The 24,812-nt window shown below is 38.7% G+C and overlaps 3 protein-coding genes across 4 annotated transcripts in view; 2 read left to right on the top strand and 1 right to left on the bottom strand.

Annotated features, from left to right (window-relative positions):
* Positions 1–43: 43 nt before the first annotated feature.
* LOC134804365 (delta-aminolevulinic acid dehydratase) lies at positions 44–11,245 on the top strand. Its single transcript, XM_063777397.1, has 9 exons — positions 44–322; positions 6,351–6,498; positions 6,639–6,776; positions 7,456–7,537; positions 8,090–8,178; positions 8,711–8,854; positions 9,466–9,582; positions 10,389–10,482; positions 11,058–11,245. Exons 1-9 carry the CDS (start codon positions 195–197, stop codon positions 11,117–11,119), a joined length of 1,002 nt encoding a protein of 333 aa, XP_063633467.1. The 5' UTR covers positions 44–194; the 3' UTR covers positions 11,120–11,245.
* Positions 11,246–12,316: 1,071 nt separating this feature from the next.
* LOC134804356 (adenylate kinase 8-like) overlaps positions 12,317–24,812 on the bottom strand; it is a 41,465-nt gene continuing 28,969 nt past the window's right edge. The window contains exon 12 of one of the 2 annotated variants that reach the window (XM_063777370.1): positions 12,317–13,209. In XM_063777370.1, the coding sequence (XP_063633440.1) occupies positions 13,191–13,209 (19 nt within the window). In that variant the 3' untranslated portion in view covers positions 12,317–13,190. The remainder of the gene's footprint in view (positions 13,210–24,812) is intronic. The other variant, XM_063777371.1, reaches the window with a different exon arrangement.
* On the top strand, positions 15,638–22,678 carry LOC134804347 (endoplasmic reticulum chaperone BiP). Its single transcript, XM_063777357.1, has 4 exons — positions 15,638–15,793; positions 16,320–16,458; positions 19,485–21,114; positions 21,335–22,678. Exons 2-4 carry the CDS (start codon positions 16,337–16,339, stop codon positions 21,548–21,550), a joined length of 1,968 nt encoding a protein of 655 aa, XP_063633427.1. The 5' UTR covers positions 15,638–15,793; positions 16,320–16,336; the 3' UTR covers positions 21,551–22,678.

Here is a 24,812-nt window from a genome sequence, read left to right as displayed (position 1 = left end):
GTCAGTTTGACAGGCGATCAACCAATATCGTTATCGTCTCAATAGTGCCGAGTCTTAACCAGTTTTCCTTATTGTTCAATTAAAATAAATTAAATAGCAAATACCAATAACCTCTAACTGAGGCCGTCGCCTCTCTGATAAACTGGCATCTTCTCTTTGAAACTTTTCCTATTTCGTATATATTTAACGACAACATGAGTGACCTGTTTGTAAGCCGCGAACATATATTGCAGGGGGGCTATTTCCATTCGACATTGCGAAAACTTCAAGAGCCGGACACCAGTATTGAGCCTCACAATATTATGTACCCAGTTTTCTTACTGTAAGTATGTTCATTGCCCTATAATTTAAATACTGCTATGTTTTCGTAACTTTCCTGGTAAATCAAAGTTACATATCATCATTGATCTTACATCATTATTTTAATTAGGATGAGTTGTAGTTTTTAAGTATAATTATTATATGTACGGTAACTGTAGAATTGTTATATTTGTAATGGCTACTTAGTCCCTGGGAATACCCATAATATACTGCCACTGATTTTTAGTATTCTTGATTTCTTTACAAAACATATTTCTCAGTCTTCTTTTAACAATATCAGTATTTAAAAAATGTATCATCTTATGATATAAAAAGTCAATCATTTTTTTTTATTGCAAAATTGAGTTTCCGATGTATCAGCCCATACAACCATTTCCAGTCGCCGTTACGACGCGGTGTTGACACATCTTGTGTCGACACCGTCTGTTTCGGTCACAATTCCAGTCGCAGAGTCGTCGCCGTGTCGACACAGTTACCAGAAATGGGGAAGGGTCGACACATGACACAAAGTGACATAAAGTGTGGTCGCCGTGTGCACACATTGTTTCGGGTTTGCGACTACTTTATGCCAAAATCATTCGTTCATTCGTTCATTTTGTTCCTGTCAAATGGAAACTGTCAGATGGAAAAATACTTAAATAAAAATAAGTGACATTAATACGCCATCTCTAAAACGGATTACAAGACGTAATTATATATTGTTTGCATTTATATTACAATAGGACTTAAATTATTATGGGGAATTAAACTGCTCGAGTGATTTGATAAACTAAGTGTAATATAATCAACGCGCCACCACATTGTTTTAGTTTAGCCGGAAATGAAATTGTTTACTTCTCAGTGCCTGTGTTCATAACTATATTATTTGAAGCATTTTTAGTACTTCGATGCGTATACTATACTTAAATAACAGAAATAACGCTTTACATACTACGAAACTTGTTAATTATGATGTATAAATATGGTTTAAGGCTGAGAAATATTGCAGTCACAAAGTAGTTGCAATGTTTCGACTTTGTGTCGACTCTGTGTTGACACATGACACGCGCTGTCAAAAGTAATAACAAAGTTACTGGTATGTTACTGGATTTGCAAAATGGCTCCTTGTGTTGATTTGTTTTCAGATATTCTCAAAGTGTAAAAATGCCGTGGTCAGAGATGGGCATTAATCGATTAACTGTTTATTCGACTAATTAATGGAATAAAAAAAGTTAATTCTCAAATTTTAATCGCGATTAGTTTAGTCGACCTAACATAGATTGAAATTGAATTAATCTGAATATTAATCGAATAAATTATCGATTTAATCTCGATTGTAAGTTGACAGGGGGCCATTTTTGTACGTAAAAATAATAGAAATGTCTTGCATGCAGATGGTAGCAAAACACTTTGTCATAAAAGTCGAGATGGGTGTCGATATATAGGTTTTAGGGAGTGCCGATTTCGAAAATAATGACCATTTTGGAATCCGAAATGGCGGCCATGCACTGTGTCATAAAAGTCGTCATGGATGTCGTTTTATACGTTTTAGGGGGCCCCAATTTTGAAAATGATGACCATTTTGGAATCCAAAATGGCGGCCATGCACTATGCCATAAAAGTCGTCATGGGTGTCGTTTTATAGGTTTTAGGGGGCGCAGATTTCGAAAATGATGACCATTTTGGATTCCAAGATGGCGGCCATGCACTATGTCATAAAACTCGTCATGGATGTCGTTTTATAGGTTTTAGGGGGCCCCGATTTAGAAAATGATGACCATATTGAAATCCAAAATGGCGGCCATGTACTATGTCATAAAAGTCGTCATGGGTGTCGTTTTATTGGTTTTGGGGGGCGCAGATTTAGAAAATGATGACCACTTTGGATTCCAAGATGGCGGCCATGCACTATGTCATAAAACTCGTCATGGATGTCGTTTTATAGGTTTTAGGGGGCCCCGATTTAGAAAATGATGACCATATTGAAATCCAAAATGGCGGCCATGTACTATGTCATAAAAGTCGTCATGGGTGTCGTTTTATTGGTTTTGGGGGGCGCAGATTTAGAAAATGATAACCATTTTGGATTCCAAAATGGCGGCCATGCACTATGTCATAAAAGTCGTCATGGGTGTCGTTTTATAGGTTTTAGGGGGCGCAGATTTCGAAAATGATGACCACTTTGGATTCCAAGATGGCGGCCATGCACTATGTCATAAAACTCGTCATGGATGTCGTTTTATAGGTTTTAGGGGGCCCCGATTTAGAAAATGATGACCATTTTGAAATCCAAAATGGCGGCCATGCACTATGTCATAAAAGTCGTCATGGGTGTCGTTTTATTGGTTTTGGGGGGCGCAGATTTAGAAAATGATAACCATTTTGGAATCCAAAATGGCGGCCATGCACTATGTCATAAAAGTCGTCATGGGTGTCGTTTTATAGGTTTTAGGGGGCGCAGATGGGTGCATTACATTTGTTATAATTACATTTCATATATTATAGTTTGATATATCGTTATTTTGAATAACGTAATAAATGGCATACTACCGTAATACCGAATTAACGGTATACATAATGTTATTATTGGTATAATGGTCATAAGGTATATTTACACTTCGTCTAATATACATTGCCATAATTATTACATACTCTAAAGCATATTATTTGTTATAACAAGTGACATCACATAATTATTCATGTAGCATAATAGTTAATGGGTTAGGTTAGGTTGGAACTGCGACTCCGCACAAACGAATAATTACCTAACAAAAGGAGGGTTAGGTTAGGTTAGAACTTTGACCCTCCGTAGAATAAAATTTTCTATCAAAAAAGTGGTTTAGGTTAGGTTTGAACTGCGGCCCTCGCAGAACGAAAACCGTGAAAAATAGGTTAGGTTAGGTTAGAACTGCGACCTCCCTAGAATAAAATAGCTAGCAAAAGCAGTAGGCCTGCGTACTAGTTATAAAAAGTATGTAAAACTTTACGGTATCAGTAAATGAAATATGACAAAAAATGTTATACGATATATGTATTTATACTTGATAAAATTGTATGAAGTATTACGTTATACAAAAATATAATATAACAAATGTCGTTATAAAACATGTCTATATACTATTTGAAAATTATATTACATTAGGCATTATATCAATGACAGTTTAGATGAAATCACTATATAATAAAGGAAACGTATAATAAAAATTACATTATAACATAAAATAATATATCAAATGGCGTTATAACAAATGTATGATAGTTTTTTTATAATTATATTAAACATTACACACCCGGCGCAGATTTCGAAAATGATGACCACTTTGGATTCCAAGATGGCGGCCATGCACTATGTCATAAAAGTCGTCATGTATGTCGTTTTATAGGTTTTAGGGGGCCCCGCTTTCGAAAATGATGACCATTTTGGAATCCAAAATGGCGGCCATGCACTATGTCATAAAAGTCGTCATGGGTGTCGTTTTATAGGTTTTGGGGGCGCAGATTTCGAAAATGATAACATTTTCAATTTAAAAATGGCGGCAATGCACTATGTCATAAAAGTCGTCATGGATATCGTTTTATAGGTTTTAGGGGGCGCAGATTTCGAAAATGATGACTATTTTGGATTCCAAGATGGCGGCCATGCACTATGTCATAAAAGTCGTCGTGGATGTCGTTTTATAGGTTTTAGGGGGCGCAGATTTCGAAAATGATAACATTTTCAATTTCATAATGGCGGCAATGCACTTTGTCATAAAGTCGTCATGGATATCGTTTTATAGGTTTTAGGGGGCGAAGATTTCGAAAATGATGACTATTTTGGATTCCACTTTTATGACAAAATACGTAGCCGCCATCTTGGATTATAAAATGATCATCGTTTTCGAATTCTGCACTCCCTAAAACCTATAAATCGACATCCGTGACGACGCAAGTTATCTTTATTTTCAGATTTAACAAATTGCTACAGAATACAAAGGACAAAAAAGAAGCGAGGAGGTAATGAAACAAGCAAAAATACAGATGATTCCTCGACGCAATTGGGTGATTCTTAAATTGTGTCCAGATTTTTTTTGTCTTAAAAGTTTTTATTTTTCACATATTACTCTCACAAGTTCCGTGACATTTCGACCTTGTAATTTTTTAAGTAAATGTTTTTGTTTATCTATGAGGATCTCACTAGAATAGTATAATCAAGGTATGTTTATATTTAATGAATGAAATAGTAACGCAAAAAAAAATATATTTGTGTCTTATATTCCTGCCGAAGACTTTTATTTTACCTTTTCCTTCTACACAAGTTTGGCCAAGTAATAAGAATTTAGGGCTCTCAATTTTATTTTGACTTCTACAACAGTAAAGCTACGAGGCCATGTTTGGTATCGTTTTCGTATAAATTCGCAGTACCAAATTTAGTTAAGGTATCACATTGACACCATTCCGAAGTAAAAACATATAAACTTATTAAAATACTTTCTTTTAAACTCCTCTTCACGCTTAAACTGCTGAACAGTTTTAATTTAAATTTGGTACACATATATTTTGAGTCCCGAGACAGGATATAATAAGTTATCTCAAAAATCATCCTTTAAAGGTGTGAAATGAGGTGTAGGGGGGAATTCAGAATTGACTTCTTGAAGTTAATACTGTTTAAGTTTAGGTTTGAAGTCATGTTTTTTCATCATTTTTAACTAAATCAAAGATGTAGACCATCCCAAATTTCATATAAATCGGTTCAGCGGTTATTGATTTCCCGTACAAATTTCCACGCCACTTTTCACACCTTCAAAAGATGATTTTGGTTATAAGATCTATCCTATGTCCTGTTCCGGGACGCAAACTATTTCTATACCAAATTTCAACGAAATCGGTTCAGCGGTTAAGCGTCAAGAAGAGTTTCAAAAAAACCGGCCAAGTGCGAGTCGGACTCGCGTATTAAGGGTTCCGTACATTAAGTCCGACTCGCGCTTAACTGCACATTTCTAATAGGTTTTCCTGTCATCTATAGGTAAAGAACTATTTTGTGTATTCAGACGGACATACATACAGACGCACGAGTGATCCTATAAGGGTTCCGTTCTTTCCTTTTGAGGTACGGAACCCTAAAAAGATTTATTTTTATTTTGTGGAATGGTGTCAATGTGATATCTTAAATGGATTCAGCACCCCAGATTTATACGAAAACGATACCAAACACGGCCTAGCACCTTCACTGATATAGATATATCAAGATAAAATTGAGAGCCCTAAATAAACTTTTAAGAGCGGATATCTCAAAAACTATTCAACATATCGAAAATATTAATTGAATAAACTTGTAACAAATTAAATTAACTTTCATTTTGTATAAGTGGCCATGTCGCTGAGATGCATAGTTTCCGAGATATAATCGAAAAACGGGAAAATGGGACCTTCAAAGCCCCCTCTCTCCCCCCCGCTCAAGGGCTACGGCCGGGGACTTTCGATATGTTCACCTCCTAACTTGTCAAACCGAGTTACGGAGTCAAAAATTGTGTTCCGAGCATTTCCCTCTACAACTTTTGGAGCATTCGTTGCCTGACCTAAGTAGCTTATTGAATTTCTTTAAAAACTTTTCTGTAAAAGGTTAACGGGTGTTGGGTGTTTATATGGTTTCGGTCGATTATTATTATTTGCATTGCCCATGATGACTTACTAGAATTACGAGCACACGAGACACTAATAGTAGTTTGACAAACCTTGGTTTTCAAGAGGTATTTTATATTGACATTTGCTGTCACAAATTTGCTGTCAGATTTAGTCGCAAACCGCACGCAAAGTGCACACAAATGTGTCGACACCTTGTTACGGAAAAGTGTAGACACGGCGACGACACTTTGTTTCGAAACAATTCTAGACACATTGTGTGGACTCTGTTACGACACATCTGACATTTAGTTACCACTTTGTGATTCTGCGACTGGAATGGTTATATGGGAGGCACAAACATACAGTACAGATAATTACATACAAAAAAGTTTAATATTAAGAGAATGGCTAGATATATCTGAAAAATGTTACTCCTCTGATTGCAGGGAAAATGTTGATGCTATCCAACCCGTGGCCAGCCTGCCAAATGTGAATCGGTATGGTCTGAACCAGCTTATTCCAGTGCTCACTGATCTGGTGGAGAAGGGGCTCAAGTCCATACTCATATTTGGCATTGTTGAGACTCTACCTAAGGTATGATTATTTTTAAGCTTTTAGAATGTAATAGATTTATTATATTTATTTGTTAATGTTATTCGTTACAATCGCATTATTCATAAATGGATGCATCAAAATACTGAGAAATCTCACAAATTAAACTTCTTTTATTTCAGGATCCAACAGGCTCCAGTGCGGACTCGCCATCCAACCCAGTTGTCAAGGCTCTCCCCATACTGAGGGCTACATTCCCGTCTCTACTCATTGCTACGGACGTGTGCCTCTGCCCTTACACTTCTCATGGGCACTGTGGGGTGAGATTGAATTAGCTAGTTCCAATTTAAAAATATATACTCGTATATTGTAAAACCATTACTACTATACCTTTCCCGTTGAATGGTGGTCCCTATGACAGTTCCTTCAAGTTTCTATTGGTTGGGCTTAATTGAAAAAATAATTTGTGAAACATGTTTTTACAATATTTTTGTTATATGTATAATGTTACATTTCTAAATAAAATTGTGCTAAACTTTAAAAGAATGTCTATATAAAAACATTTTACGTGACAGCTACTCCGTAATAAAAATGAACGGTCATAGGAACCATCCTCAGACGTTTTGTTTTAATAACCATTTGGGCGCCAATGACCGATATATCCGCACCGCAGGTTCAACGCCAAAGACTGATTAATCGGTCACAGACCACAGAACAAAACAGACCTACGTGCATATGCATAAAGTTCAATTTCAGTTTTGACACTTTGGTGACGTGGCGTCCGCGTGACAGCTTTTGTGTTTGACACGGCGTCGAAAAGGTTAAAGTGCTTCAACGTAAGCTACGCGCGTCCTAATAAGGCATATAAACACAGAGACAAGCCAAGCTCATGTAAGGTTTTGTCAACAAAATATTCTGTTTCGCTGTGATTTTGCTCAAGATTGAACACCATGGCTCTGGATACCTAGGCACTAACATTTAAAAGTCGCTTTGTATCAGGTATTAACTGAGACTGGTGCCATCGACCACGCAGCGAGCGTCAAGAGAATAGCCGAAGTCGCCCTGGCCTACGCTAAAGCAGGTAATATTTCGAAATTTATTAAGTAATTATTATAGATGTGGCATCCTAAAGTTGATGACGAGTTCGTCATCATTATACATTGCCGCCCATTTTTGTAGCGTCCACTTAACAATCTGTACAAGATATAGGTAGTGCATAATTGTTTTCCATCGTATTTTCTCGGAAACGTTCGTATTTGTCATAATGCTACTACAGTCAACGTCAGTACTTTTTGTACCGAGACTGACTGAAATAAGATCAGTATGCCCTACCTATATCTTGTACAGATTGTTAAGTGGAAGACACGTTCGTGCGTTTCCGTGAAAATACGAAGGAAATAAAAGCACTTCATCTGTACCTACATTTCTAAATATGCTTCAGCGAAATTACGAATGACGATTTTAAGCCCTAAGCCGAGGGAATATATTTCCCACCTGATTTTGAACTTTGTTTCAAAGTGATAGTTAGGATTCAATTTTGCATAATTTGACACCCTCATAAAGAGTTAATTATAATGTATATGTATTTACTAAAGGTGAGACAGGAAATCAGAAAGAAGTGTTATGGTTACAGGCGCTCACGTGGTCGCTCCGTCGGACATGATGGACAATAGAATAAAAGCCATCAAGGACGCTCTCATTGCCTCCAAATTGGACAACCAGGTAATACACATTACTAGCGACCCGCCCCGCTTCCACGGGTTACACTACACAAAATCTTAACAAAGTATAAAATAATACAGACAGATGCGGCGGGGGACTTTGTTTTATAAGGTGTAGTGATAAAGAGTATAATGAAGCAAGTAAGCCTACAAAGTATTGGTATTGAAAATTGTTGCATTTGGGTCATCCCTGGAAAGAATTTAAGGCCTCATTTAGACGGATCAAGAACATGCATACGATGTTTTTTTTCATCTACTGAATTCGCTGTAGGTACTCTGTACTACAGAGTACCTACAGAGTACTACAGAGTCTGTAGTTAGCAATGTATCGAATATTGCATGCAAGTCGCGCCGTGTAAATGGGGCTAGTTTCTATGGAAGACTCATAAGCTTAAAACAATTAATGTTTCGGCATAATAATGACTAGAGTCCGAAAAGTAATTAGGTAGGTAAAGAAAGGAAGCTAAGCACAAAGAATCCTATAAAACGAATCCCTAAACCTGTAGTGACTTACATATTCTATTGTTTCCTAGGTTTCTGTTCTATCGTACTCCTGCAAGTTCGCGTCGTGCATGTACGGCCCGTTCCGCGACACTATGAAGAGCTCCCCGATGGAGGGCGACCGGAAGTGCTACCAGCTTCCGCCAGGGAGCGCCGGGCTCGCTGCCAGGGCTGCGGTGGGTTATACTGGCAACTTAATACCTTGCCTAGTCCATACTATTGCCTTAACAATTGGTTTTAAACTTGGAACTTAACTAAGCCTTTGACAACGTTGACCATATAATATTTTTTTGAAAAGTATAATTTTGTAAATTTGTAGTAAAAGTGGGAACAATCTTAAATTGCTTTAAAATAAGACTGGAAACAATTTGTAGAAGTGCGAAGAAACAGGACTATTACTAAAGGGAGTACCGCAAGGATGAATTTTAGGCCCTGTATTAAACTTGGAACTTAGCCTGTGACACTGTTGACCGTAAGAAATAAATAATTATGTAAATGTGTAGTAATAAAAGTGGGAAAATCTTAAATTGCTATAGATGTATAGTCTCTATGATTAAATACATTAAATTTGGAATTGTAAAAGGTTTCCTGTGTCAGAGTAGAGTACTAAGGGTCTGGACATCGGATGACGGTAGCATGAAGTAGGAGGAAATGGGGTCAATTGAAAGCATGATTTTTGGATGATTATAGGGGGGGGGGGTTCAAAAATCGTCAAGCGTAAAAAGGAAATTATATAAGGTAAATGTATCGCATCAGGAATAAGTTTTTATCTCATTATATCTAACAGGCTCGCGATGTGGCCGAGGGAGCAGATTTTCTGATGGTAAAACCTGGTCTGCCGTACCTGGACATCGTTCGGCAGACCAAGAACCAGTTTCCTAACCACCCACTGTTCATCTACCAGGTATGTTATCATTATAGACATAATCTTTGTCAGTCCAAGTCAAGACAATGACTACTCAGTTACCGCATAAGGTACGAGGTGCACATTGCTACCCTGTGCCAACTATACCTCTCGCGTCGAATGATTATCCCTATGACAGTTCCATCAAGTTGTTTATTTTGGTTTTGTTTTGTTTGATGATTTGAATGATTCACGGTTAGTTTCACTAGACTTATATTGATCGGGATATGAACCGTGATTATACCTTTTGTATTGTTTTCGAGCTCCCGACTACGTCGGCTGCGTTCGCTTTCAACGTTACCACCGGTCGCGTTCACACTCGTTGGGCTGGTCGCGTTCACACTCGTTGGGCTGGTCGCGTTCACACTCGTTGGGCTGGTCGCGTTCACACTCGTTGGGCTGGTCGCGTTCACACTCGTTGGTCTGTCCTAGCAGACTACACTCACAGTGTCACTACGCGTATTTGATTCGGATATCACTGGTTTTTTACACAAACAAATCACTCACCCGTGAACAAGATGCATGTAACTACGTCGAAATATCGGGAGCTCGAAAACAATACAAAAGGTAATCACGGTTCATATCCCGGTCCATATAAGTCTAATGTTTTTACCGTTTTCTGTATTACTTAAATGTTACATTTCTAAATAAATTAATGTGCTAAAGCAGTGACGCTTTTCAGATAGATTTTCGAACATTGACGCGCCTGTTTCTATCTCTATTGCACGCGCATAATTATATTGCTATCCCGCCCATGATGCCGGCTGGCCCGGCTGTCAAATGTAACTTATTTTATTGGTGTGCAGGTGTCCGGTGAATACGCGATGATATGTAAAAGCGGCGACAGCAGTGAGATTGAGAATACTTTGATGGAGACGTTGACGTGCATGAGACGTGCAGGTAAGCCTTACTAAGGGCCGATACAACGGACTGCAACCCGAGACTGCAATTTGTATGGGATTTGCAGGCCAACTGAAATCACCTCTCATTTTGCCAACCAATAGGGAATATTAGGCAAAGCTCTGCGTAGGTGGCACCTTTGTGACACATACAGTAAACCAACCACATTGACACATGGCCTACCGCGAAACAAGAAAATCGAAATTTCGTTATCTAATCTCTCTATCACTCTTGCATATTCGAGCGATAAAGAGGCAGATAACTAAATTTCGATTTTCGCGTTTACCGGTAAGCCCTTGTTAACAAACCGCCTAGATGCATCAATGTCATATTTTATTGTCTATGAAAACTTTTCAAAAATCAGTTTAAGGCACAGTATGTATAAGTTAGTCTATGAATTTACTGAGTCGGTAGTGCTGCACTCTGGCGGCAGAACATTGCAGTAATGTCCCCTATTGAGTTTGGTGGGCAAAAAAGGCCGATAAAATGATATAAATGTTCTGCTCCCAGTGACTACACAAATGGAGCGCATCACGTATGTAATATTGTATAAAAACATGAATTTATTATTACAGGTGCCGACTGCATTATTACCTACTTCGCTCCACTGGTGCTCAGCATAATAAACAAAAAGTGAAATGTTTTATATAACATTTTATATGTAGCTGAAAAGCAAAAATAATAGACTATTATAGGACATGACACGTAAACTAATACTTAGCGCTTGACAACTAAAGGAAGGACGAGACACGAGAAATTTCGTACGTAGTTTGTTTCTATCTGTCCTGTTTCTATCTCTATTGCACGCGCGTAATTATGTATATTGCTGTCCCGTCGATGATGCCAGCGGTCTATGACACTGTGCAAGCGGGACAGAAATATAATTATTCGCATGCGATAGAGATACGAACAGGTAGGTGGGTTAATGTACGAAATTCCTTATGCTAAGCGTCTTTAGTTGCCTCATAATCATACATAGTATACATACATAGTTTTTGGTGCGGGAATATTTTACACTAGCCATAAATAGTCCAAAACTGTAAAAACAGAAAAAGATATATCTCGAAGCACATTTGGAGCTTCCTGCCTATTTTTAATACAGTGCGACATAAAATAGTAGAAATTAAATGAGGGCGCCACTTTCTACGTGGCAACAATTTAGTGAGCAATTCTCAAAAATTTTGTACATTTCGATCACATCTTAGATTTCTATAAAAACTGATTAAAATAGTATGGAATGTTTACTTCTTATTTTATCGAATAATATCGGATCGGACAATATGAAAATGCTCTTACCTGTATAGTATCACTCTGTTAACTGAAATTCGTAAACCTTATTGCAAAGGAATAAGGTCCACAATGGTCAGTTCGGTGTTAATGGGTTTACCTCTCGCGTCGAATGATGGTCCCTATAATGACAGTTCCTACAAGTCTCTTTTGGTTGGGCTTAATTTGAAAAATAAAGTAATATGTTTTAACCGTATTTTTATTACTATTAAATGTTACATTTCTCAATAAATAATAGCGCACAAACTTCAAAAATATGTCTATTAACATTTTACGTGAAGGATGAATGAACTGTCATAGGGCCCCCATTATTCGACGCGAGAGCAAAGAGAATTATATATTTCCATTTATCTTTGGCGAGAGGCATAATGTTCTTGTTCGGTTCGGTGACTTAATATTTTTAATTTAAAATTAGACTAAGAATAAAGGTGCTTGATAAAATTATAAGTACAACGACTGTTGTTTGTTTCTATTTTTTTTATTAAATGGTGTTATTAAGCTGGTGTTTTATTTTTACACACTTAGGTATAATATTTGATTCAAATCTCATGAATGACATAACTTAAATTCCGGTCCGATTGGATCGGAGCGGTGCTGAGACTCTCGGCGAGAGGCTCTCGACGAGTGTCTACAGCCGACAAGACATGCAAAGGAGAAGAAGTACAGTCAGCAATAAAAGCGTGCGTCACAAATTGATAGTAACATGTTCATCGTTCATTCTGCCCTCGTGATTGAATCGAACTTTACCTGTAGGTAACATTCTAGAATCTAGATTGTTCCTCAAAACAGCTGTGGAAACAATGTAAATCAACCTCTTACGTGGCTTTTAACTCTTTTAAGCCTTTATAAGGCAGAGAGAATATATTTCCCACCCGATTTTGAACTTTACTTCGAAGAGATAGGGTTCAATTTTGCATAATTCCTGACACGCATGTGCCTTATAAAGGGTTAATACTATGTTTAAGGTATTATACGCCTTAGCTTTACCATTGTCTTAATTCCTTTCGCAACTATTCATGTAATGTAGGTGTTTCACTTATCGGTCATAGAGATAAATGGTATTATTACATCATATACTCTATCTCACGTTTCACCCGTGTCCAAATACTTTTTCTAATTGTGATTAATTGATTATAGAACTTAGTAGGTAGTATTTTATTTTATTTACTTCGTAAGCGAGGACTGGTCTGATTGATCTTCTCTGGATTCACGTATTGGACAATGAGGCTCGTTGGAAATTAGACTTTATTTTAAAAGACATAAGAATAAGAATCACTTATGATGACTCTCCATATTGGGGTTCTGTAGCGAGCGTCTCTTGCTGAGCTCATTGGCAAGAGAAGGGCTGTTCTGGTTGGTCTCCTCCGGATGCACCGTGTTGACCTGCTGAGTATGACGCTCGTGTGTATTTCGAAACCGGTCTACTGCGTTCTTGTTCTTCTGTTGAATTGAATAATTAAGCCGTATTTACTAAGACGAATTTAGTTCATCATTATATTAGGCACTCGAAATCATATTGACTTGACCACGGACATAGAATTATAGAAGTTTCTTTGCTATAAGTAGATTATTAGAAATACACTACACCTAAAAACTTGATCAAGTTAGTAAAATTTCGACGCTACACTGGAACACACGAGACTTAAACATAGGTAATCCTACAAACACCTCGGGTAAAAATGTAGAACAGATACGATGAAATTGGGATTATCCAGGTTTTATCGGGTTCAATAACTTCAATAAAACAAAACCGGACAAGTGGGAGTCGGACTCGCCCACCGAGGGTTCCGTACTTTTTAGTACGTACATCATCTGTGAAAATTTCAACTGCCTAAGCTATCACGGTTCATGAGATACAGCCTGGTGACAGACGGACGGACAGACGGACAGCGGAGTCTTAGTAATAGCCAACAATAGGGTCCCGTTTTTACCCTTTGGTTACGGAACCCTAAAAAAGCGCAACACAAGTAGGTACTGAACTTAAATACTGTGTGTTACTGACCATGGGGCTTTAAATGCAGGGCTCGATTCTACTCGCTAAACTGAGCTACTTTTACTATGGCACCAACCCCGAAATCCCGAAATTTTTTTTTACTTTTTCATACATTTTGGCTGATAGAATGTCGACGTTTTCTATGGAAAAGCCAAAAATTTTTCCCCGATTTTAGGGTTGGTCCCATAGTAAAAGTATCTCAGTTTAGCGAGTAAAATCAAGCCCTGGATTTAAAGCCCCATGGTCAGACACACCATGTATATGCCTACATTTTTGTAATAGCAAACCCGTATACCGACTATTGTAATTCCTAACAATAAAATTACAGGTATTCCCTGTTTGGGACTGCTGCGATATTTATTCGGGATTTTATATAATACAAATATTTTGGTTGCAGTTCCTCTTTTGTCACGAAAAAACTACAGAGGGCGCTGTGTGCTATGAGTTAAAAGGGGCATGTAGTCAGTCCACTTAGCAACCCAAATAAAGGGATCTCTCACAGCTTGACTTAAAGTTATTGGGATTTTACATCATGCCCTGAACCAGGGGTGCGAAACTTCTGACTTCGGTCAAACTCGGCTCCGCTCGGCTCATCATTGCTCCGAGCAATTATTAGGGTTGGCACCACTTGACTTCCTTTTGCGTGCACGACCACAGATAAGATAATCACTTGATTTTTGACAACCCTAAATAGCGGAAAGGGAAAGTGCCATATATTAGAAAGGGACAGCATGATTCGACCCTTAACCGCTGTCAAACTTCGTTTTTGTAGGAAGTTTCCTTTCTGTACGGTAGTACTATTAATTATTCTGTGCCTGAACCAACGAACCCCAGTTTGGAAGCGAACTTGTTAGAAATTTTTACTGTAGATGGGAATACCTTTTAAATGTACACTCAGCAGTTATTCAAATTGATGTGCGATATTATAGGAATAGGAAATAACTAAAACTAAAAACCTCTAAAGCAGCATTGAACGGACAGCAGCGGACAGATTCTAGTAACAAATAAAAGTTATTTGTTACTAGAATCTGCCCTCCATGCCTACAGGGCCGTCTTAAACTAAATATGCTGGGGCCCATAGGCACATAAGAATTTGGGGCCCTTTTGGAAAGTATAGAAAGCGAATTAGAATTATTATGGGTAATCAAATATAGGTACTGTTACTGTCTGTCCTTCGGGGCCCCCTGAGGATGGGAGCCCTGGGCACGGGCCCCGTGTGCCCTTATCGTAAAGACGGTACTGCATACCTATCCACCTTAGGGAGGGTAGTGGTACCTCTACCCTCCATACAAATAACTAGTGTTATTATAAGTAAATAGAAATTCTCACCTCACAGGGGCGACCACCTATTCGGGGTATAGGACCTTCGTGCTCCATTAAACAAAATGTGAAACCCATGTGAAACTGATAATTTATCTTTTTCTCATTTTCTAGAACGTAGCGCTTTTACTTGTGTATTTAGGTGGGTTTACTCTCAGCGTTCATGGTTGGTGTGACAGTTCTATTTGTTCACAGATATTAGAAATGTATCAGAACATTTTTGACACACATCAACAGAACATCAAAGAGAATATATTATAACACGACGTCGAAGAATACAATACTCACTTACACATTTCAGAAAATTCTAGTCATATCTAGAAATATTTCCCTCGTAAACATTGAGAAATTGTTGAGAAACAAGTATGAGTGACAAAATTTAAAAATTACGCCAAGGAAAGTGTAACTTTTCTATGCCAGTTATAAACGTGGGCCAATCACGTTAAGCCAGATATGTACACTTGGCCCAATCGCGTGCGAGCATCAAATACGTCATGATTTGGTGGACCAATCACGTTCGCCCACGATCAACGCTAGCGCTAAATAATAGCGGCGGCGGCGTGCGAAACTTCAGTTCACTCTGGAAAATCGAAAGCAAAGGATCACAGAATATCGTTACTGTAGAAGCAAGTTACTCATTCCAGTGCTGTCGTGGCTGTGAATTACTTATTATCTGAATTTTAACTTTACTTTAGTTGTATAATTAAATCGGTAAGTGATTTTCTTTAAATTCTTTCTCTAAATTGTAACTTTCATTGTCAAATTCCTGGGACTTTAGCTTGCGTTAAAATTATAACCTGTCTTTGTGGCAATATTTCAGTTCTTGAAATAGATTTAGTTCCAGTTATTATTTTTTTCAGCATTGTAGTGTCAAATAAATGAGATCTTATTAGAATTTGTCTGGAATTAAATGAGATTTCGATTAGCATACGTAGAGAAAATTCTCGATGCGCGAGACAGGCCGGCGCACTGTCCTACTTAGTCGTAGGCGTATACTGTACCGTTATCAAATTTTATCCCGTTACCATCGCTTATTATACCGGCTTTCCCTTTCTAAAGTCTTCACCGGTCGCAATATCGGTTCGGTCAGTAGTCGGCACTCTAGTTAGGGAGTGACGTGTCCATCCGTAGATACCACGTATACCGCGTTGACTGATATCCAAAGACAACTGGTGCTTTCTCTAAATTTTATTTAGTTCAACAAGTTCTTTAAAAGTTTTTTTTTTCATTATTTCAGTTAATATAGGTGCAACAATGCGGTGGAGTTTACTGGCGTTAGCGTGCGTCGTGGCGGCAGTTTGTGCCGACGACAAAAAAGAAAAGGATAAGGACATCGGAACAGTCATCGGTATTGACTTGGGAACCACATATTCATGGTAAGTTTTTTCTAAAATCTTCATTGTAATTTTTAGGTTATGTTTCCCATAGATGATGTGGTACTTTTTTAACATCAGTCCCTTTGAAGCAGGGCTAAGGTTTGATCCCATTCAGGCGCATCATTATAGAATAATGCAAAGCAAACATATTGTTCCATTTTCAGCAATTATCAATTAAAAATCTAAAGTTTTCTGTAACAATGTTATCTCATTTCAAACACTGCAAAGCCTCTTGTGAATACTGTTAGGAACATTTATTTAAAAAAATATGCATGCAGGTCTTAACTTAGGATATGCTAGCAAATGTGCTTATAGTATAGCATAAATCGATGTGACAACTAATTGGTAGTTTAGCGAAAAGGATTCCAACCTCTACAATTTACATTTTCATTTTGATACAATGTTTAAATTTTATTGACAAGTGTTTCGTGGGTTGGATCTTTACCCTCAATTACGTTTAATAATTATATTCAGCTTTTGCTTAGTTAATTTTTTACATTAATTTTGACACATCACCATCAGCAATCAGTAAAAAGAGGCAGAGCTGTTGAAAAACCTCTAACTAAATCCATTTTAACGAATTTATAATAAAAGTATAACATGCCAACTGAAAACTAATAAAAAACCGTGGTAACATTTGGTTAAATCCTATTTTTTCCCTGAAACAAATTTTAGAACATCTGAACAATAAACTCCAAATTCCATGTTTTGCAATGCAGACTAAGCATTTCAACTAAAAATTTCCTTATACCTATATTTTTTTGGTAAAGTAGGCAGTTATTTTTGCAGAGACTTCTGTTTATTCAGCAAACAGTTATTTAAATTGTGTCACATTATTAGCATAGCAACAGTTATGTGTGAGATCATCAATCTTGGAAATTAACTGTTTTATGCCTAATAGGCAAAGATTAAGTTGACTAAAGTCTAGAAAAAATTGTAGGTGAGTGTTCCCCAAAAAAATTTACATTTCATTCATGTCTTCAAAATATTGACTTCTTGGGCTCATTTTACTCAGAATCCTTTGTACATTCACGCGTCATACATAAATAAATGTGTCCCAAAATTTTGAATGAAAAAATATTTTTCCTGTGCGTCATGTTCATACAAATAAAAAAACCTTTCATACAAAAATGTGACGATCTGGAAAGGAAATCTTGTGACACATTTTTTCATGTATGAGGCGTGAATGTACAAATGATTCTGAGTAAAATGAGCCCAAGAAGTCAATATTTTGAAGACATTAATGAAATGTACATTTTTCTTGGAAAACGCTCACGGCCGCCTATAGGGATATGACTTATCCATATAGCCTTTCATTTGATAAATTTTTTGTCATATTTATTTGGAGAGACACACATGCTTTTCCCCATTTACAGGGAAATTTGTTTATTTTGTATCAAGCATTTTCATTGATATCTTTCATGTTCACATTCAATAAATTGAATGTTCAATTCAAATCCTACCAAACCTCAGACAAACTATTCAGTTCATCTGTAACATACTAATAAAAGTAATAAACCATTTGAAAACACTCCAATTACCTATATTAGCAGCTAAAGATTAACCGCTTCTTAGGAAATTCCCTAAAAATAAAAAATCAAGGGACTTGCAAACAAATGTTCAACCCTCTCCAAATAATCAAAACAGATTCAACATATATTTTAATGACAACGAGAAGACGTAACCTAGTAGAGAGTACTTAAAAAGTTCTGGAGGGGCTTACATTGTACAGTGTCACAACCAGACAAACATAAAAAAAAAAAATTGCCGAAACGAACATTAAAATGAATACCGAATAATTACTGAATATTCGGCCCATCTCTAATAAAAATATAATTGCCAAATTCACTGCCAAAGTGAAAACTATGAAAATAAAAGTAACTTTAATAATTAAATTATTGATATCATATGTAGTTTATGATACTGTTATACTAAGTAGTGTTAACAAATAGGCTTCATCACCATATCAGTCATTATACTCCTATTGCTGGGAATGAGTAGTGATAGAGGTTGTACTCGAACTTTCTGGTTGATTACGATTGTAGTAATTTTCTTATCAGTCATATAAATTAATATAACATGATTTACATGATAATAAAATCACTTGTAACTAAAAATAGCTAAAATTTCAGTCCTTTGCTTTCAGACAGTGATTTTAAAACAACAATAAAGCCAAATAAAATCCAAGTTAGTTTTGCAAAAGTCTAAATCATTGGATTTTAAACAGTATCACATGAGTCATGATTATAAAAACCACCTTTCACTGAAAATAACAAAGTCAACAAAATTATTCAAACTAGTTCTTCCACGCACTTTGTCATTAATAGTTATAAAAATCCGTCTTAAGTCCACCAACCACGGATATTTATATGCCAAGTTTCATTCAAACATCAACATTTATTCAGCAAACAGGCCACAAGGGCAGTTTTACATGTCAACATTGAATTTACATACAAGCAAAAATAATAACAATACATCAACAATTTAATAAAATACAACTAACAATTCAATCTAACATATTACAATTACTAAGAGATGTATATGGTCTCTTAATGTCGAATTACATAAAAAATACAGACACAAAACACAAAAAAAAAACTATGATATTTAGAGGTGTAAATGTCTCTAGGTGTCAGAACTACAAGATTATATAGTTTATCAAATTATCCTTAGAGATGTATAATTGTATAGGGTCTCCAAGAGTCAATATCCTGTATAATTAATACATTCATTAAGAGAAAAGAAACATACGAGAGCAGAATGAGGTGTCTCACTGTAATTAATTAATAAAAATAAAGTTACTAAGTATAATAGCTCGTGTTAGCTTAAACAGACCAGTCTCCTCAAACAGCACCCGTTCACGAGTATGACGCGTATCTCGGCCATCGCCTCCCTCAACCTTCATTCGGGAAAGTGGCTTCGGGAAATTAAAATATGTTAGGTAGTTTCGCGGTAAAAAAGGTATTCGTCGATTTATGTCAGGTGTATTATGCACCAGGCTAACAAATCAATCTCTTTGTCCACAGCGTCGGTGTGTACAAGAATGGCCGCGTGGAAATCATCGCCAACGACCAGGGTAACCGTATCACTCCTTCATACGTGGCCTTCACCCAGGACGGCGAGCGTCTCATTGGTGACGCCGCCAAGAATCAGCTGACCACTAACCCCGAGAACACCGTCTTTGACGCCAAGCGTCTCATCGGTAGGGAATGGAGCGACACCACCGTACAACACGACGTCAAATTCTTCCCCTTCAAGGTCGTAGAAAAGAACAGCAAACCCCACGTCTCCGTCATGACCGCCCAGGGCGACAAGATCTTCGCTCCCGAAGAAATCTCCGCCATGGTCCTCACCAAGATGAAGGAAACCGCCGAGGCGTACTTGGGCAAGAAGGTCACTCATGCCGTCGTCACTGTACCCGCCTACTTCAACGACGCTCAGCGTCAGGCCACTAAGGACGCTGGTGTCATCGCCGGCCTCAATGTCATGAGGATCATCAACGAGCCCACTGCCGCCGCCATCGCCTACGGTCTCGACAAGAGGGAGGGAGAGAAGAACGTTCTCGTATTCGATCTTGGTGGCGGTACCTTCGACGTGTCTCTCCTCACCATCGATAACGGAGTATTCGAAGTCGTGGCCACTAACGGAGACACCCATCTTGGTGGTGAGGACTTCGATCAACGCGTCATGGAGCACTTCATCAAGCTGTACAAGAAGAAGAAGGGCAAGGATATCAGGAAGGACAACCGTGCCGTGCAGAAGCTCCGTCGTGAAGTAGAGAAGGCCAAGCGCGCCCTGTCTTCCAGCCACCAGGTCAAGATCGAAATCGAATCCTTCTTCGAGGGTGAAGACTTCTCTGAGACCCTGACTCGTGCCAAGTTCGAGGAGCTGAACATGGACCTCTTCAGGTCTACCCTCAAGCCCGTCCAGAAGGTGTTGGAAGACGCCGACATGAACAAGAAGGACGTTGACGAGATCGTGCTGGTCGGAGGTTCCACCCGTATCCCCAAGGTCCAACAGCTGGTTAAGGAATTCTTCAACGGCAAGGAGCCTTCCCGAGGCATCAACCCCGACGAGGCTGTAGCGTACGGTGCCGCCGTCCAAGCCGGAGTCCTCAGCGGAGAACAAGACACTGACGCTATCGTACTTCTTGACGTCAATCCTCTTACCATGGGTATCGAGACCGTCGGAGGCGTCATGACCAAGCTCATCCCCAGAAACACCGTCATCCCCACCAAGAAGTCCCAGATCTTCTCTACCGCCAGCGACAACCAGCACACCGTCACCATCCAGGTCTACGAGGGTGAACGGCCAATGACCAAGGACAACCATCTCCTCGGAAAGTTCGATCTTACCGGCATTCCTCCCGCGCCTCGCGGTATCCCTCAAATCGAGGTCACCTTCGAAATCGACGCCAACGGTATCCTGCAAGTGTCCGCCGAGGATAAGGGCACAGGAAACCGAGAGAAGATCGTGATCACCAACGACCAGAACAGGCTTACGCCGGAGGACATCGAGCGGATGATCAAGGATGCGGAGAAGTTCGCCGACGACGACAAGAAGCTGAAGGAGCGCGTGGAGGCCAGGAATGAGCTCGAGAGCTACGCCTACTCCATCAAGAACCAGCTCCAGGACAAGGAGAAGCTTGGTGCTAAGGTGGGTATCTTATAAAAAAATAATAATTTTAACTTGATTATTGTTCTCTTAAAATTTGAACCATGATTTACTATTTACTAACAACAAGAATGCCACAACTTCAAATACATCGGAATAACTTCAAACATGTCAATGTTTGAAGTTATATGAGCAGTCATAGCTTTTTCTAGTCATAAAAACATTACCAACACAACTAACCCTTCCTTTCTATTGTCAACAGGTATCAGACGATGAGAAGAGCAAGATGGAGGAGGCCATCGACGCAGCGATCAAATGGCTCGAAGATAACCAAGACACAGACGCCGAGGAATACAAAAAGCAGAAGAAGAGCCTAGAAGATGTTGTCCAACCCATCATCGCCAAGCTGTACCAGGGAACCGGTGGAGTACCACCCCCCGGAGCTGGAGAGGATGAAGACTTCAAGGATGAGTTGTAACCACAAGGCCCGCACGGACGGAGACTGCCAAGCTTGGATGAACCGGATCTGAATGTTGATGAACTGTAAAACTGGATAAATTCAAATTCTTCAGAGCCGGCACAGGTCTTTTGTGATCTCCTGCCTATACGGATTATAAACAGTACAATATGTGGATAACCCGTATCTAAACAGCGCGCAGCGTGTAGTGGATATTTATTGTGTGTACGGGGGCCTCGATGCGCGCGTTTCGGTGAAGTATTCTTGATTTAAACTTGCGCGTTTAGGTTTGTGTGTTTGGGCGTGTGGGGGCTAGTCGACGGCGTTTTAAATCTAGCGATCAAGCCGGTGGCTGCCTCGTAAATGCATTTCTATTAGATTTTTTCAATTCTGCTCTCTGTTACTTGTTAGACAGGGGCGTAAGTTCCTTGTTAAGGGACTTATGCTCATTTGTAATTCCTTTTTGACAACCTCTCTTCGTTTTTTTTATACGTATATTATTTTTTTAATGAATTGATGTCTCCGGACGTTAAATTTTGAGATTTTGTTAAAAAGGGATACGAGTAATGGACAACCAAGTCTCTCGGGTGGTGGCGCGCTGCGTCTATCAGCGTCCCTTTCGCAGTAGACCTGTTAGACAGAGATGAAGCCGGTAGACGCTAGTGTGCCGCTGCCTCAGGTTAAGTGTGTCTACAGTTAATGTATTAAATAAAGCCAATTTTAAAACAAATATAAAAAATATATTAACGTAATAGGATAAATAGTTAAATGTTAAATACAAATTTTAATGCTCACGATAGTAACCGTTAGTATTTTCATAGTCCCAACGATTAGACGATTGTAAAAAAAAATATTCGCTTCAAGTTTGGCAGTTGTGACACTTCTGTTGTTGGTTATGGCATTTCTGTTGTTAATTGTGGCATTTTCTTAACACTTGTGGCATTATTGCCAGGCTTGATGATTTACTCGTTGGGGCCTGTTTTCACCTATATTCCGTGGACATACCGCCCGGGGGCGACCTCATTGTCTGTATTGTATGTAATTATTGTGAGACTGCATCCTCTTTAGGTATAATTAGCAAGTTAATTATGTAGAAGTTAATTTCAAATTGAAGGAGGGAGTTACATAATAAAAACATTTTTTATGTAATTTATATTTTTTTATTTCTAAATACCTTATTTATGTATAATATAAACGCACCCTTTTCCTGCTATTCGTCATGAAAACTTCACTCGCACGCCACTACACAAAACTATACATATTTACGAAGAAAGTGAACATATACATAATAATAATAAAAGAAAGAGATAAAACAAAAATTCGCTCGCCCTATCACTATTCGACAAACTATGCATTCTTGTTAGGGCGAGCGAAGCAGGCCCTATCACTATTCGACAAACTATGCATTCTTGTGGTACACTTTACGGAAAAACTATCGCACTGATAGGTTTGAAATTTAACATAGTAATTTAAATTTATGTCTAGATGTGTTATCAAACATAAAATTATCATTTTAAAAAACCTAAAAAAATAAAATAAAGGAATAACACTTGTATTACTACTAGCGCCATCTGTTAGAAAAATTATGAATTAAAATTCGTGCTAATGTACTATGTGTTAACAACGGTGAATACGAAAAAGGGTTAAAATTTTGGATTCTGACCCATCTCGCTTCGCTCGGCTTGATTCCCAATTTAGCAATTAAGTTTCTGTGAATACTGGAACATTCAATCTTGCTGTATATTCACTGCGGAGGTCAATTTACTCGTATGTCTGTTCTGTCAAACTTAAATCGGGTATTTTCAGTTCGAGAAACAGTTTTAGTGTTACTATTGCGTAGAACTGCCAAAATTATAAATAAAGATAAGCATATTAGTCGGTCTGTATCGGCTCAAAGCCCCCCATTCACACTCCTACCTTGTAGTCCGCCTCGTTGGGTAGGATTGTGTATGGGGGTTGCGGACTACGAGCCGTCCTACAAACGGCTAAACGGTAGGACGGCTCGTAGTCCGCAACCCCCATACACAATCCTACCCAACGAGGCGGACTACAAGGTAGGAGTGTGAATGGGGGGCTTAAATCACTAAAGTTTGTACCTATTAACAAACTTCAGTGATAGGGCCGATACAGACGGACTACAACCCGAGTGCAACTTGTATGGAAACTGCACGCCAATTGCAACGTCGGCGTGCAGTTCAACAAAATGACCCAGAACCCTGGCAGTACCTAGTGGAACCTCAGGTTTGGTGCAACATAGGCACACGCTGTTTTAGTAGTTCGACACGTCTCGATGAGCACGTGGGAGAGCAGTACGATAGAGTTGATGCTGAACCCTGGCTGTACCTAGCGGAACTCAGGTTTGATGCAACATAAACACACACTGTGTTTGACATCCGACTCGTCATGATGATCACTTGGTAGAGCAGTACCCAAGATAGCTGATGCGGAACCCTGGCAGTACCTAGTGGAGCTCGGGTTTAATACAACATATGCACACGCTGTTTTGGTCATCCGACTCGTCAAGACGAGAACGTTGATGAGCACTTAGGAGAGTAGTACCCAAGATAGAGCTGATGCTGAACCCTGGCAGTACCCACCCATATAACCATTCCAGTCGCAGAATCACAAAGTGGTAACTAAATGTCAGATGTGTCGTAACAGAGTCCACACAATGTGTCTAGAATTGTTTCGAAACAAAGTGTCGTCGCCGTGTCTACACTTTTCCGTAACAAGGTGTCGACACATTTGTGTGCACTTTGCGTGCGGTTTGCGACTAAATCTGACAGCAAATTTGTGACAGCAAATGTCAATATAAAATACCTCTTGAAAACCAAGGTTTGTCAAACTACTATTAGTGTCTCGTGTGCTCGTAATTCTAGTAAGTCATCATGGGCAATGCAAATGATAATAATCGACCGAAACCATATAAACACCCAACACCCGTCAACCTTTTACAGAAAAGTTTTTAAAGAAATTCAATAAGCTACTTAGGTCAGGCAACGAATGCTCCAAAAGTTGTAGAGGGAAATGCTCGGAACACAATTTTTGACTCCGTAACTCGGTTTGACAAGTTAGGAGGTGAACATATCAAAAGTCCCCGGCCGTAGCCCTTGAGCGGGGGGGAGAGAGGGGGCTTTGAAGGTCCCATTTTCCCGTTTTTCGATTATATCTCGGAAACTATGCATCTCAGCGACATGGCCACTTATACAAAATGAAAGGTAATTTAATTTGTTACAAGTTTATTCCGTCAATTTTTTCGATATGTTGAATAGTTTTTGAGATA

Source organism: Cydia splendana, chromosome Z (genome assembly GCF_910591565.1).
Source record: "Cydia splendana chromosome Z, ilCydSple1.2, whole genome shotgun sequence".
NCBI lineage: Eukaryota > Metazoa > Arthropoda > Insecta > Lepidoptera > Tortricidae > Cydia > Cydia splendana.
Note: the sequence above shows the minus strand (reverse complement) of the source record. Positions and strands in the feature narration are given on the sequence as shown.

Bases quoted from the DNA above. Each gene is read 5' to 3' on its own strand.
- LOC134804347 (XM_063777357.1), top strand. From the start codon at position 16,337: ATGCGGTGGAGTTTACTGGCGTTAGCGTGCGTCGTGGCGGCAGTTTGT. The intron at 16,459-19,484 runs GTAAGTTTTTTC...CTTTGTCCACAG, and splicing joins TTGGGAACCACATATTCATG to CGTCGGTGTGTACAAGAATG. The intron at 21,115-21,334 runs GTGGGTATCTTA...TATTGTCAACAG, and splicing joins AGGAGAAGCTTGGTGCTAAG to GTATCAGACGATGAGAAGAG.
- LOC134804365 (XM_063777397.1), top strand. From the start codon at position 195: ATGAGTGACCTGTTTGTAAGCCGCGAACATATATTGCAGGGGGGCTAT. The intron at 9,583-10,388 runs GTATGTTATCAT...ATTGGTGTGCAG, and splicing joins ACCCACTGTTCATCTACCAG to GTGTCCGGTGAATACGCGAT. The intron at 10,483-11,057 runs GTAAGCCTTACT...TTATTATTACAG, and splicing joins GACGTGCATGAGACGTGCAG to GTGCCGACTGCATTATTACC.